General features: G+C 47.3%; 1 protein-coding gene across 1 annotated transcript in view; it reads left to right on the forward strand.

Moving 5' to 3' along the window:
* Positions 1 to 15839, forward strand: part of F13A1 (coagulation factor XIII A chain) — a gene marked incomplete at both ends in the record, with an annotated part of 135969 nt that extends 120130 nt beyond the window's left edge. The window contains 2 exons of the mRNA XM_082847566.1: positions 9667 to 9803; positions 15686 to 15839. Of these exons, the coding sequence (XP_082703692.1) occupies positions 9667 to 9803; positions 15686 to 15839 (291 nt within the window). The remainder of the gene's footprint in view (positions 1 to 9666; positions 9804 to 15685) is intronic.
* Between the last annotated feature and the right edge of the window lie 455 nt (positions 15840 to 16294).

Raw genomic sequence — 16294 nt, forward strand, 5'->3', positions numbered from 1 at the left:
GCTACGTTGCTCTCACACTGGAACCTTCACCAGAATAGAAGATGGTGACTGCATTTACCGAACAGCCTGGTGTTTCCAGGGAGGAGAGATCACAGGAGTTGGAGTGGAGTGGGGTGTCAAGGATTAAGGCTATAGAACCATAGATGACCCTTGGTGAGTGGATTACATTCAGCCGGTAGAGATGGATGGAGAGACCACTCCAGATGCTAGGAAAACAAAAACCATAAGCAAGGGCAGTGTGGGGAGCAGCTGGAAGCCGCCACAGCGGGAGCGCAGGCAGGAAGCAGGTGACTAGTGAAGAGAGACCAAGCAAGGCAGCCTGGGGCCACTTTGAAGGGAGGCTAAAAGGTTTGGATGAGAGCTTCCTAAGTGATCTGTGAACAGGGGGGCTTCCGTGGAGGTTCTAGAGCATGAGTGTAGCATCATTGTCAACTCCGACCTCCCAAGAGTCGGTACCTCTTGCTTTCTCCCTTCTCTTCAAAGCCTTTGCCCAAAGCACTGGCTTCTGGGAGACCCAGCTCAGCCTGGGGGCTGGAGCTGCCTGAGGGCCAGTTTGCAGCTTTTCTTACCCAGCTCCCTTTCTAGAGCAAAGAGACACCAACCTGGACCACGATGGGGCCCGCCTGTCTGGATCCACATGACCGTCCACCAAAGCAGTTAGGCCAGTGGACACATCCTTATATCCTAAGGACCCAGTCTTGCACTGCATTCGTCCCCGTGAGCACAGATATCGGAACTGGGTTAAACTGCGCTCCCGGTTGACTCATCCCGGCACCCACCACGCGTGAGTCACAGTGTGTGATACTCATATGGAAAACGGCAGGGAGAGACAGTCATTAAACTTTAATGAGCACACATCTCTTTTCTCAGGCTATCAAAATATTTTGATGAGAAAAGCATATTTTATTAAAATCAGGCATAGAATTTGTCTCTGCCTTCCCACGTGTTGATTGTTGTTAAGAGGCTTTAAGTCAGGAAAAGATTCTTCAGCATTTTGATGTTTAAGGAACGGGTATGTGGGGGAGGGGACGGGGGCAACAGAGGGAATTCAGCTGGTCTGCTGGCTAGAGGCTGGTTTGCAGGAATCGTGGTGTGTGACATGGGGGCAGAGTGCCGATGGGTTCCTCCCAGTCTCGGGGAGCAGTGAAGCTTTCACAGTTTTCACGTCCTCACCCAAGTCAACTAGAGCAGGAACGCCGGGGTGGGGGGAACCCTTACAGCCCCTTCTGTAGAGAAGCCCCCCAGCACAGGGGCTTGGATGGCTGGACCCGGACATCCCGGGTTCCTAATTCTACCTGGGCTGCTCTGGGCTAATTCGTCAACATCTCAGATGTAGAATGGGTCCAGGAATACTGCTGACCTTGTTGGGTTGCTGGGAGGGATAATAGAAATAATCCTTAGAAGGAGCTTAACATGGTACCTTGATCACAGTAAGTACGTGATGAAGACCAGCTTCTGTCAGCTTCCATCACGCGGCATAGCCACCACCAAGTCTCCAGACCTTTTCTCCCTTTCCTGCTTCCTCTCATCCTCCTTCTTCCTCCTCTCTCTCACACATCCTCTCTCTCTGAACTTCCCTGTCCCTTTTTGCAAAATAACACACTCATAATACTAGTCCCAATGTTAACTGCAATCATATATAAAACCCAAAGTGGTTAAGGACTGAATCTGGGCTGTTTCTGAGAATGCTTAGCCCCTGCCAGGACCGGTGGCTGCTGGTTGGTGTTTGCTCCCTGCCCGCCCAGTCCCTCTGTGCCGGGGGTTCTGTAGTCAAGCCCCTAACACTTGCTCAGGGCAGGAGCCGCCCTCTGGCCAATGCTCACCTGGTGGCCTTGAAGCCGACCCCTGGGCGTTGAGCACGTGCCTTGTTCCCTGTGGGAGCCTCCTGAGGGGGGGCCAGTCCCGAAGAGCCTGGAGGAGACTTGGGGGACAGAGGAGAGGTGGTCACGTGTTCCCCCATGACCTCCTTTCAGCATCTGGGAAAACAACTCCCAGCGGCATTTAAAAGTGCTCGGGTCCCACCGCATCTTTAGTATGATCGTGTAGGACAGTCCTGTAGCCTTTTCAGAACGTCATGAGACACCAATAGAACTCATTCTCTCCTATGAGTGAGGAACGATGTTGCTAGGAAAAAAATAAAACCACTTTCTATGTATGTGATTTTAAAAAGTTATAGCCACGAACAAACCATAAACCAACAGGTGCCCCTAGATTTAAAAACAAAAATCTTTTAAACATTTAAAATAAGAACAGTTGACCGTTTCCAAGATTTTTTTCACGCGCATTTTAACGCGCCTCCCTGCTTCCGCCACCCCCAGGTTGTGCGCAGTCCGCACAAGTGCGGGAGCTGTCCTGGAGTGGCATTAACATGATTTCAACATGCGTTTGCTCATTACTTATCTGTTCTGTTGGCCAAAAGAAGTTTTCGGTATTTCTCCATCCCGATGTTTAGTCACTCACTCATTTATTTAATCATTCAACAAAGAGTTATTTGGTGACCACTCTGTAAATAAATTGTAGCCAATGCTTTAAAGATTATCAGAGGATAACTCAATATTGAAAATATTTTTATTGACTTTTTCTTTGAAATGGGGAAAGGCTGCTAATTTTGCTTTCAGCAGGGATCTCCCCCGGTCAGCTCCAAGGACACAGCTGCTCTATTCTCACATGTTGACCACCACGGCCTCACAGCTTGGGGCACTCCTCTCGTACCGGGCAGAGTAGCCAGGGCCTAGGAAAGGGGGTAATTCCTAGACATCAGCCAGCAGAATGTCCTCCCGGCACTCTGGACCTGCAGCAGTGAGGAGAAGGCAGGTCACGTGGGGAAGGGCCCTGCTGCCCCCCGGGTGGTGGCTTCCTCTGGGTGGCCCCACTCCAGCCCAGATCCGACACCTGTGGGAGCTGTGCCCGCACAGTGGGTAATGAAGGGACCAAATCGAGCCCACTCGCCACTCACCAAGCCACGCAGCCTGGCAGGACGCTGCGTCCACTGGAAAAGGGGCTCCCTTCCCTAACTAGCACAGATGCACCGGCGCCGGCTCCACGCCCAGATCGCTTCGGAATCAAGACACTGTCTTGGCTTTTCTTAACCAGCACTGTGCTGCTGGGTTCTATCCGGAGCCCACCACTCACCTGAGGTCGACTGTAAAATCCTCTTCGTCCCTCTTCTGCCCGTGCCCGTGGCAGCCCCAATGTTAGCCAGAGAAGAGCAAAGCCGGCAGGGATGCTGTGGCGGATGCCTGGGCCCTGCTCCTCCAACATCCCAGTTCATGTGTTGTTTTACTTTTTAACCGGAGGACGGGTTAAAACTGGGGAGCCACCTGAGGAATAGCGAGCGTCCCCAAATGCTTGACAGCCACCAGGTACGTGGTGAGACTTAACTGCAGTTTCACTTCATTCTGTGAGAGCCTAAACATCTGCAGCTCTCCAGCAAGGCAGAAAATGAACAAAGCTCTGTGTTCTGATTATCCCGAACCCCAACACCTAAAGCATTTCTCCTGCCATGTTTCCCGCCGAGCATGTTTCTTCCTCCGGGCCTCCCATGGGTTCTCCGTGACTCTGACACGTGTTCCAGTCACCAGGACGCACCCCTGCCGTGTCCACAGCCTTTCAGTGGGAGGCTGGAGCAGGGCACGGGGCGTGGGCTTCTCCACGTCTCTTGAGAAAGTGTCAGTGGAGGCCATCAGCTCCTCTCCTCTGTGCTTCTCGGCTCTGGCGCCTGAGAACCCGAATCCACATCACTTCCCACAGGGGAACTTGAGGCTGAGGAAGTCCTCCTGGTCACCCTGGCAGCACTGTCTCCCTCCAAACCTCCATGGCATTGAGGGTCAATAATTGCGATGTTGCAGGTACCCTGCCGGGTCACTTCACGTACGATGTCACATTGAATCTTCCCAAGAACCTCATAAGAAACCGAGGCCCAGAGAGTTCAAGTGATCGGCCCGAGGACACACAGCAGTGGTCCCTGGTCTTCAGACCCTGTGTCCAGCATGCTTTCCCCTCAGCGTCCCCCAACCATGGTCCCTGTCTTCGTCCCGGCCACCACAGCAGTGCCCTCAGTGCTGCCGTAAGCCATCTGTGGAGAAAATCAAAGTCTGTCTGTGAGGTCCCACCATGAGGCGCTCTGAGCAGGCGAAGTCCACGGACCTGGGGAGGGTCCCAGGCAGGGTACCACCAGCCATGGCTTTACATGCTCGGATAGCTGACTCTCTCTCCATCCTCTGTTGGTCCCGGAGGATCAGGCAGTGGGTTACTCCATTGGCCAGGAGAGCACGTCCCAGACTCTCTGTGAGCGAGGCCTCCACTGGAAGGGGAGCATTTCCCCCTCCCTCTCAGCACAGCTGTGGAACAAACTGCATTTGAGAATGAAAACGAAAACCACTGGTAACTGGGGTTCCTACAACAAGCTCTCTGTGCGTTCCTGTTCACATGGAAGCAAAGTAAAACAACAAGAACAACAAATCTCATCTACCTCGTCATATGATCACAGTGTGCTTGAGCTCTTTTTTTTTAAATGATGTCTCTATCTTTACCCCAAATAGCACATCCTGTAATCATCAAGTAATACAGTGTATCAAGGCCTCAGGTCTACCTTGTCACATTTTACTCTGGGATAGAAATCTGCTTCTTTCCCCATAAAGTCAAAAAGAAGGAGTTGAGTAGTAATATATATGTTTTCAAATTTAGCTCAGAATTGAGTTGTAATCACTGTGCTCAACTGGTAGCTTAGTGATGGCAAAAGGTAATACTGCAAATGATTCTTCAGTGGGTTTCAGGAAATAAAGAAACTATTTTCGGCAGAAAAGGTTACTATTTTTGCCTCTCTGCTGTCAGAGATGACAGTGTATGTAGTGCTTAAAGATGAAGGCTTTGGAGTCAGAAAGACCTAGATTCATATCTGGGTCCTGCCAACTTACAGGCTCTGTAACCTGGGGATTTTGTTTGTCTTCTAAGTTTTAGTTTCACATCAATAGAATGGGGATAATGTTAATGTCCACTGCCGAGTCCACAGAGGATCAAACAAGATAATGTAAGTGAAAGGATGCCTAAGTAAACACTAAAAGTAATGTGAGTTGCTATTATTGTTATTACTTACCAGAGTCAGCGCAGCAGGTGTAAGCAGTGACTCTGGCGCCAGGCTGTCTGCATCCAAGTCTCGCTTCCCCTACTTGCTGTGTGAACTTGAACAGGTCACTTCACTTCTTTGTGCCTCACTTTCCTCATCTGTAAAATGAATTCTCATAGCGTCTACCTCATAGGGTCGTGAGGATTAAATGAGTTAATATAAGAAAATCACTTAGCAGCATCGTCCAGTAGAACTTTCTGTAATGACGGGAATGCCCTAAAACTGCACCTTCCAATATGATAGCCACTAGACACACGTAGATGCTGAGTGCTTGAACTGTGGCTAGGACAACTAAGGAACTGAACTTTAATTTAATTTCATTTTAATTCAGTTAAATTTAAATAGCCCCTTGTGGCTGGTGGCTACCACATTGGACGGTGCAGACTTAGAACATTGCCTGACTGTCGTAAAACCTGACCGTCGTAAAAAAAAAAATTTGCATTATTTAGTCAAGGCTAACCTAAGTGGGCTAGTGAGAAGCAACTGTGGTGCCTGTGCTGGTGAAGTGGTTTGCAAACAAGCAACTGCTTGTTACCAGCAGTGACCGTAGGGTGGAGAGGAGGGGAAAAATCATTTTCCACTAATTCATGGAATCCATGATTGACAGCACTTGAAGTAAGGGCTGTGACATGAACTAATAAATCATGTGAGTTACATTGAAAACTAGGTTCATTCTTTCTCAAACTTTTTCCTTCATTTCAGTTTTGATTTTGAATACAGTTATTATGCATATTATAAAGCATATACTCCATGGAAAAGAGCTTGTGATTTCCTGAAAAGTAATTTCCTCCCAAAAGTGTGTGTGTGTGTGTGTGTGTGTGTGTGTGTGTGTGTGTGTGTGTGTGTTTTAGTAATTTTCTTGTTTATCAAAGAAACAGAATACTGATCATTATGAAACAGCATAAAAGACAAGAACTCAGTATGTCAATATCGGTGAAGGGTGTTTAACTTGAAAATGCATCATATTTTATGTCGGTATGAAAAAAACAGAACTATTTGAAATGGAATATTGAAAAAAATCAAGGTGCAAAAGTATTTGCTGTCGCTGAGTATGACGTATGCTTCATCCTTTTCTCTGGTCCAGGTAATGGCTGGTCTTCTCTATAGTGAACACACACTGTGAATTGCACACCACTTAAATCAACACATCATATGAAAATACTATGTATGACGCTCCATTTTCCTTGAAAGCGGGAGGAAATACCTCCACTTCAATTGCCTAAGAGAAGACGGTGGTGCTGAGTGTTGGGCAGGCTTTAGATCTGGTCTGCTTTGCGTTTCTAAGTTTTGTTATTATCTCAGCAGTCAGGTAAAGGACGTTTAAATCCAGGTGCTGGAGACCAGTGTCAGAAAAGGGACACGAGTCTTTGTTAATTGCAAAAGAAACACTCTACGGCCCGAGAAGGGCCCCTCCTTCAGGCTCCAGTATCAGGGAAGGCTGAGAAGTATTTATATACCCGTGCCAGCAGCTAATAACAGAGGTCACATCTGGAAGCAAACTGATTAGGCATGACACGTGAAATGATCTGAGAAGGCTTCATCTTCTAATCATATTCAGATCTAAAGCCTATCTCTGAAGGCCTAAACCCTGGGCCAGCCTTTCAAATACTAAATTCCCCTTATTTCTGCCATCAGTCACCTGGAAGGGTCCACTTTGCTTTCCACAGCAGAAGAATCTTCCTGTAGAGGTAGCCTGCCAGTATGTAAAGGATCCTTAACTTGGAGCCCATCAGTCCCTTGAGGGCCATGGATAGATATTCTGGGTCTGCAGTGAACCCCCTAAAACTACCTGCAAAGTGTATGTATCTTGTATTTGTCACTGTGTTTGTCCATGGGAGGAAGGGTCAGTAGCTATTATCAGATTTTTAAGGGGTTGTCCCCGTAATGTCAGTAGCATGCCACGAAGAAAGCAGATGACTCCAAAATATTTTCCCCCCAAATCCAAGTGATCATAGCAAACACTTTCACCAATAGTGTCTCTAAAGCAGTCCCACTTTTTCCAACTTAGACAGCTTTTGTAAATGTTATCTTTATCCTGTATTTTTAGAAACCAAAAAGTGTTCTGAAATTTTTTTCAACTTAGGAAAAATATGTTGGATGCACTTGAGAATTAAACCAAAGATTCTATGTAAAGTATTCTAATAATGCACTTTTATACAGTCATCCCTCGGTATCCATGGGGATTGGTTCCAGGACCCCTGCAATTACCGAAACCCATATCCACAGGTTGAGCATCCACAAATTCAACCAACCTTACATTCTGCTGTGCATGCCAGGTTGAGGACCACTGAGACACATTGCTTGGCATGCAATCCATGCTTTGTAGGTGACACCTGCGGTTGTCACGACCATAATCAGTGTCTGCTCCACCCCGACTCCTCTTCCCAGCCCTCCACCCATCCCACCTTAGCGGGTGGAGACTTGAATGTAATGACCATGGAGAATTGGTTGCAATTTTCATATAGATTTTTTAAATCCCATAGACATAAATTTAGTCATCAGCATGTCTTAAAGAGTAAAGCCACTATTTACAATGGCCAGGACATGGAAGCAACTTAAGTGCCCATCAACAGATGAATGGATAAAGAAGATGTGGCACATATATACAATGGAATATTACTCAGCCATAAAAAGAAATGAAATTGAGTTATTTACAGTGAGATGGATGGACCTAGAGACTGTCTTACAGAGTGAAGTAAGTCAGGAAGAAAAAAACAAATGCTGTACGCTAATGCATATATACAGAATCTAAAAAAAAAAAAAAAAAAAAAGGTTCTGAAGAACCTAGGGGCAGGACAGGAATAAAGACACAGACGTAGAGAATGGACTTGAGGACACGGGGAGGGGGCAGGGTAAGCTGGGATGAAGTGAAAGAGTGGCATGAACATATATATACTATCAAATGTAAAATAGATAGCTAGTGGGAAGCAGCTGCATAGCACAGGGAGATCAGCTCGGTGCTTTGTGACCACCTAGAGGGGTGGGATAGGGAGGGTGGGAAGGAGATGCAAGAGGGAGGAGATATGGGGATATATGTATACGTATAGCTGATTCACTTTGTTATACAGCAGAAACTAACACACCATTGTAAAGCAATTATACTCCAGTAAAGATGTTAAAAAAAAAAAAAAGAGTAAAGCCATAAGGTTCTAATTCTTAATGCTAGAGCCAATGAGCGAGAATCTTCTTCTCTGGGCAATGGCCTTCCTCTTTCCCTCTATTCATGAGAAAGGCTCATTGCCACATGATTTTTCCTGTGTTATAGACCGCTTAAAAAATAAGGCAGTATAGTGCCTGGGTTGATGTATAGAAAACTCAACCAACCAATAAATTTCATTTGTAAGCAGTCAACCTAATATAACAAATATGTACTGGACACCAGCTAGATACTGGAGTTGAAAGTGGGCTAAAATAAGGTGAGTAAAACAAACTACCCCAAGTATTGCTAATCCAAAAAGTATGAGCTATAATGTATTGAGCCTTTGTCAATGCGCCATGCATTGTGTCGGCTGCTTTACATGTGTTAACTCAACCTACTCCTTTCCTGTGATGGAAGAACTACTGATATTATCTCGTTCCCGAGTTATTTAGAGCTTATACAGACCCATCCATTTGGCATACAAAGCCCCTAGACGAACAAACAAATACTATAGCCCCCTGGTCACTTTCCAGCACGTCGTGTTGGTGTTGGGAAAGCATATAGTCCCAAGTGTGTGGTACATCGTGAACACAGCATAAGAACTAATAATAATAACAACAACAATAATAATAGCATTCTACATAGATTACCCCATAGGAACGCCGGTCCTGTTTCAGAGACAAGAAAACTGAGTCTCAGAAAGGTTGGAAAAGTCACCCAAGGCCCCACTGCTAGTAAGCGTCGGAGCTGTCCTTGAACTCTGGCCACTTGGCCAAATACCCAATACTTCTGACACTTGTGATGGATAACCTCACCACAAAAAGCCTTACAGCCTCCTGGACGCAGATGCTGTGGCTGCAGAGGAAAAGTTCCTTTTGCCTATTTTAGTGTCCGGATTCCTCTCCTTCAAGTTCAATGGTGAGGCCTCCCTCCTCGGACATATTTCTTTCTAGAGTGCCTCCAAATAAGAAGGCGCAGGCCCCGTGGAGTGTTTTCTTCCTCTTGAACTCAGGGATGCCTCCTGTCCCGGCAGGAAACTTGAACCCCTTCCAGGAGCAGAGTTCGCCTGGCTGCCCTCACCACGGAAAGCGTTGCTACACCAGATGCACTTCCACCTCCTGCTGAAAGCCACAGCTGGGGGCCACGGCTGTTCACCTCAATTCTAATTAGGGTGGTTTTTATAATGGGGAAACGAGTGCGATTCTAATTAGTAATTGTCCCATCTTTTTCTCGATAGGTATCCCCCAGTCAAAGCGATAGCCTCATCGCACTGGTTCCCTTGCCAAAAAGTGGCCATGCTGTAAAACACAAGAAAAAGTAAAGAGGGTTAAAGATACAGGGGAGCATAAGAGGCCTTTATGTGCTGCTAAGGAGCTTCTCTCTCTCCCAATTCACTTCTTAGGTCCATGGCGCTCAGGTAGTCGGTTCTGACATGGTTGTGACCGTTGAGTTCACCAATCCTTTAAAAGAAACTCTGAAAAATATTTGGATTTACCTGGATGGTCCTGGAGTGACGAAACCCAAAAGGAAGATGTTCCAGTGAGTGCTGGGAAAGTGGGGAGGTGAGGTGGGATTGTCTCTCTCCATGTTTTCCAAACTCACATCCAATCCCCAGCAAACATGTCTGAGAAGCTGCTACCTCCAAAAGCACAGTGTTGCTTTGACCAACACTTCCATCATTCAATCCTTAAAACCACCTCAGTGGGGTGGGCACTATAATTAGCTCGCTTTGGTGGTGGAGGAATTTGAGGCTTTGACAGGTTGACTGGTTTGTCCCAAGTTGTGCATTTTATAGAAGTAAGCCAACATCCACACGTGGCTGGCTGACTGCAGATCCCGAAGTTCAAGAATTTTGCCATACTCCTTCCTCATTCTTCTCGTATTTACGGAGGTATCACGCTGAAAGATGTCCCTTTTCTTGAGTCCTTCCTTTCCAACCCCACCTCCAAGATCTTACCAACCCACTCTCTAGAACTGTTGCTTTCAGTAAAACAAAGGTGAGCCTACAGAGCTCTAGACTTGGCTCCCTATTCAAGGGACCAACGACCGCCCTGCGCTCTGTAGTAACACGAATGAAACTCTGCTTCTTCCACACTTCGCGCCATCAGATTGTGCCCCACAGTTCTCAGCTTCTGTGACTTCTACTGACAAAGAGTGTCACCCAACAAGACAGCCCATCCCGTGTTCAGGTACTTCTAGTCGTTAGAAAACAATTCCACCTTTCGATCCCACCGCTGATCCAAACCCCGTCATCTGGACCTGTGTACAGAGTAAGGCACATTTGTCTTCCATCTACTGGCTTGCAAATGTTTGCAAACAGCTGTCCAGTCTTCCTTGCGTCTTCTCTGTTCGTACACTGACTTCATTCCCCTCATCCCTAACGTGGTTTCCCACATCCTCCAACTGGTCAGTACTCCTCCTAAAGTGTGACACCCAGAATGCATCCCAATCTTTGAGCTTTATTACTTTCATTTCTACCACAAAGAAGTCCCTGTCAGCATCAATCAATCTAACATATTGCCTGTGGGGTGACCTTCTAAGGTATAAAAAAGGAGGTGCAGGGATTTGGAAACTGCCTTTTGACCCAGATATGTTAGGAATTTCCCCAATGCCCTTTATGAGAGCTACCCCGCTCGGAGTCTGTGAGACAAATGCGAGGCCTCTTTCACCCTTTCTGAAGCACCTTTAAAGACAATGTGTGCACAAGGGGCTCGCTGCATTTGTTTGAAACTACAGTGCTCACAGCTTCTGCATCCCATCATTTAAGGGGTACCTGATGCTGGAGGATGCAATAAACAACAGAGAAAATAATTTGAGTGCTTTTTTTAAAAATGCAAAAGCACAAAACATAACAACATTCCTGTGCTAATAGGAAAGCTGCAAGAAAAAAAAGTTAAATTAGAAATCAACCCCAGCTAGAGAGAGAGGTCAGTAGAGCTAGCCCTGCTTTCATCAGAAACGACAGTCTCACTCACCCATTCTCACACCTTCCCACTCGAATCAGATGCAAGTATCGCTCAGGCAAAGTGAAACATATTTCTTCTTTAAAACAGCCCCCTGCTGTAGCCAATTTTTCCTTCTCCAAAAAGCCTCATCTGAGGGTACCACAACCTCCGGCCATTTTGACACCTTGGCTGTGCAAGAATTCCACCTTGATCCCAAACCAATGCAAGGAAGGAGATAATCTGTGTATTAGAAGAAAGATGAGTCCTAGCGCAGTGCAATGACCCACCATTTAGGAGACACAGGGCTCAAAGAGGGTTGACTGTCCAGGTGCATTTCTTACTGTTAATATCTGACATTGGGGTAGGACAAAATGGGGTGAACTGGGGAAAGGATGGAAGAGGCCGGTCCCTACACGGTGGACACAAAGCAAATGTCCCGCCCGCACTCTGCCGTTGGCTCTATCGGTAATCACCTTCAACGCATAGGTCTATGGCAGATCAGTAAGAGACGGAGAGCCAGGTCCTCAGTCTCTTATGGGGATCCAGATCCAGAGGGTGGGTCTCTCCAAAGCAAGGGAAGCTTTATTTCTCAGAGACTGTCAAAAATTGGAAATAACTTGACATAGAAAATACTTATGACCTAGGGTAGGCTTGGGACTTCGGAGAGACCACTGGTTTCTCTGTTTCCTCCTGATTCCTCCTCACACCTTCACAGCCCGGACCTGAGCCAGCCAGCACCCACAACCATCTTTTCGGATGGTTGAAACGCTGCGGTGTACCCTATACCGCCAAGACCTGATCAAAGAGCAGCAGATCAATGTGACAACTTGGACCCTTAAGAAGTGCAATTCTGTAGAACCAGAACCCTTCACAAGACTGTATTCCTTTCTCAGATCCACGCCTTGAATAGTCAAGGGAGTCTCCACCCCACCTGCCCACCCGAGGGCCCTAGGCATGAGGGGGTCTGGAGCTCCAAGCAGAGGGTCTGGAAGGCGGGAGCTAGCGAGCAGGGGATTGAACGAGGAATAGGCGGTACCACGTCCACTCCTCAGTCAGGACACAGTCAACTCCTCCCCAAAATGATTTACCTTCCTGCCCTCCTCCCCCCGACCTCCCCACGCCTTCCGCAGGTGCTCGGAGGTGCTACTCCCACAGACCGGCAGTTGTCCAGCTTCTGCACTTGATACTTCTGCAACATCAAACAATTCATCTTCCAGATTCCTTTTTCTCTTTAAAAAATGATGAGGCTCCGTAAGTTATTTTAAGAGAAAAGTTCTCCAACTTTGTGATTTTGTTTTAAAGTTTGAGTCTCTCAAGTAGGACAGAGGGCTAGACGCGTGGAGGACAAACCGTTGATAGTTGCAGTTTATTGCGGTAATAATCCCCTCCGCCTGCCTGTGCTCAAGAAGATGAATGGCCGGCGTATCCCGATTGCTCAGCGCATTACTGAGAAACATTTATCACAACGTCTATCCCTGGGAACATAGGATTATTCCAGTATTACTCCACTTTTTTTTTTGAATTTTATTTATTTTTTATACTTCCCTTAGCAAGATGGGGAAATGATTTTTTTCTTTCTTTGTGCATGCATTTTTCTGTAGGTAAATGCATACTTAGGCATGCATGTGTCTCTTCATGTATGAGTATCTTCAGTGATGCTCATGAGCGGGCATAGATACATGGATGGAATCATTACAGGGACGCATTAATGAGTTAGACCAAATAATGAGGTAAAGCTCAGGGTTTACAGTTTCTGTTTGAGGGAGTTGCCTGCACTCTAGGCCGCAGGCCATATCCTTAAGTGGGACAACTCCTTTGCAAAATGTTCTGGACGGGTCACTTGCGGAAACCAGGGAAGAAAGAATGAATGGATCAGGCTAAAAACAGCACAGCTACTGAGAAATAAATATCTAAAAACCTATATTCATACTGAAAAGATTATTTAAATTAAGAGAGAATTGTAGAGAATTGTTCCTCTGCATACAAGCCAGAAGAACTTTCCTAAATTACGTTGCAGGGAGTTCAGGCAGAAAATGATGACCACGAAGGTGATGGTGATAATAATAATAGCAAAGCAGCAGCAGCAGCGTATGTCTAATACGTGGTATTTAACCACATCTTGCCGCGGTTCTAAGCGCAGCACAAATACTAACTCACCCACCCTCTCCACACCCCTCTCAATATTTCATAGAGTCCTTTTACAGGTGAGGAAACCCGCAGTGAGCTCAGCGTTTTCCAAACCTTGAAACATAAAAGTAATTTCCTGAGTTGGGAAAATACTCCCATATGTAGGCCCTGGGTGTGCGCTTGTCACATAATTTGGCTTTTCTATAACTGAATAAGATAATTTATATAGCCTCATTTCTAAAGAACAAAAATTAAGAGCTAATGACAAATTAATTGAGACGCTGAGACTCTCAGAACCAGTGCCTGGGGCAGCCCTAGAGAGAGGAGTCCCCTAACCTTAGAGGCATTTCCCAATTCACTGGCCACAGATACAAGAGTAAAGGGATTTCTTATTTAGCGGCTAGATTTCTAAGATTTGAAGCCTTTCCCCTTTTCATCCCAGAGGATGTACACCTGCAGCCAGGTAAAATACATGTTGTTTTAGTGATCTTTGAGGATATCATGAGACTCTAACTTCATGTACAGTAGGTCAAGCACAGGTGGATGGCCCCATATTTCTCCTTCGCTCTGGCTCTGTCTAAAGTGATGCTGTATGGCCCTGACCTCCAAGGGCAAATGGGGGCTCTTGTAGCTGAGGCCTTTGAGCCACTCTAGACTCACCGACAGTCCCCGTCTGTGCCACCCTCCCACCACCGCTCCAGTTCAAAGCCACAGTGCTGCCATCAGCTCCTTTGGTTCCCAGGCCACCCTGTGGAGCTCGTAGGAAGTGGCCTCCCATCCCCTGGGCCCTCGCTCAGGGGTCTAAGGATCTACCCACCAAATTCCTCTGCACAACACGTTCTTCATTTCTGAGCACCCTCTTTGTGTCCCCAGTGTGTGTCTCTGTTCTTCCAGGGTCTGGGCCATCAGGATCTGTGACTGTGGAAGATTCCACAGGCTCCTTAGGACCTCAGAGTCCTCGTCTGTAAAATGGGACAGTCGGATGAAGTGATTTCTAGGTCCTTTCCAATTCTGACATGCTGTGCCCCAGTAACCCCATAAAAAGAGTCTGGTCCCTTTTCTCTCTTCTTAAGACATGCATGGTGGTCTCCATTCAAATCCCTGATGCTCTCCCAGAAAAGTGCAGGCCAAGGGTTATACGCAAAGCTGCCCAGCGCATGCCTGGCCTGAGTCAGAGAGCGGAGACCAGGAATCCTCCAATAACAAGACCTGCAGGAAGCTCTCAATACTGAACAAAAGGGCATCTGTCTTGTTTGAGAAATCAGACATATGAAAAAGCAAGCAGAGTGGTCGGAAAAGGCATTTCATTGGAGGATACAGGATGAAATCTAGTATAGAGAAGTAGAAGGAGCATGTGCTTTGGAAACAGACAAACTTGGGTCCAAATCTTGCCTTTGCCCATTAACACCTGTGTGACCACGGAAACGTTACCTCCCATGTTTAATCCCTTCATTTTTCTTAACTAGAAAATTTGTCGAATAGTGTCCACCTCAGAGGACTCTCATACGTATAAAACCTGCACGTAATCTCCTCCTGAGCTTATATCCCATCGGGAGTGGCGGGGGCGGGATACGTGAAATACTCCAGAGAAGCCTAAATTCCCCACCCCGATTGACTTCGTCATCTATTGGGCTGGGCTTGGCCATGACGCTTAGGAAGACCTCAGAGCATGGCCGCAGGGGATGAGGAAAAGCAGGACCATTGAAGGCCCCACCATCAGGATGGATTAGGGCATCAGCAACAAATGCGTAGCAGCAAGGTATGTGGGCAAGCGACCGAAATCAATTGGTTGAAACAGGATTTTGAATTACAGAGCATGCTGGGTAATGTTCCAGATCCTGGGCCTGGGAACAGGTCTATCCCGAGGGGGTTGACCAGAACCAATTAGCGCGTCAGGACCTCAGTAAAGGCAGCTGGGGGTTCAGAGAGAAGTCTGATGCCAGGAGGGTACTTTAGCCCACAGGTGAACCAAGGGAGATCGGTCATGTCCTCAAGGCTACTGTAGAAGCCTGGGGATAAGCTGAAGTTCAGCTGGCTCATGGCTGGCCGGGTGCTCAGCTCAGCGCTACCACACACCGCATGGACCACGTCCACCAGAAGGCCAGCTGATGCATCTGTGCGGGAGGAACCAGGACCCACGGGGCTGTCTTTGCTCGAGCCTCATCTAGGGGCCTCATTCGGGTGGCCACTGGACATCAGCCACCCTGGCCCTTCCGTCTTCCAACCACCATCAACCAAAAGAAAGAAAGAGTGATTCAGGCAGGGGCCTCGCTGCTCCCTGGTCAAGGTGGGAAACTGGGGCTGCCTCTCTGGAGCATAAAACCTTTCCTGTCTCTTCCATCCTTTCAGGGAAATCCGGCCCAACTCCACTGTGAAATGGGAGGAGGTGTGTCGGCCTTGGGTTTCTGGCCCTCGCAAGCTGATGGCCAGCGTGACCAGTGACTCCTTGAGACACGTGTACGGCGAGCTGGACTTGCAGATTCAGAGACGACCGCCTATGTAGAGGTGCAGGGACCTGAGATGGGTCCGAGCACTCGGCCCCTTGTAGTCTTGGCTAAGGAAATTCTAATGCAAAAATAGTCAGCTCTTGCTTTAACTTAGCTGTGAAGACCTGGACAGGACTGGTAGAGCCCCAGAGTGGTGATGCCACGTATTTTGAAGACACACTTTTCAGCGTGGCTGTTCAATGTGGAAGTTAGTTTTTAATCGCTCCATCTTCCAACGGATTCTGAGCATTAGCTTAAATTAAGCCCTCATTAAGCTCTCATAGGTCATAAGAGTAAAAGTGATCATTTCTCATCTCAGATGGCTGCAGCTCCAAGTGCCGGAGGACTTCCCTTAGGAAGGGGATTGGCTCAATACCTGGCCTCACGTAAAACAGGGCTGCTCACGCGCCGCTCAGCCTTTTCAGGGTAATGTACCCCCCAGACAGGAGGCCAGCACATGATTTGGGCCCTA

The sequence above is a fragment of the Leucopleurus acutus genome, assembly GCF_964270905.1.
Source record: "Leucopleurus acutus genome assembly, chromosome: 10".
In the NCBI taxonomy this organism is placed as follows: domain Eukaryota; kingdom Metazoa; phylum Chordata; class Mammalia; order Artiodactyla; family Delphinidae; genus Leucopleurus; species Leucopleurus acutus.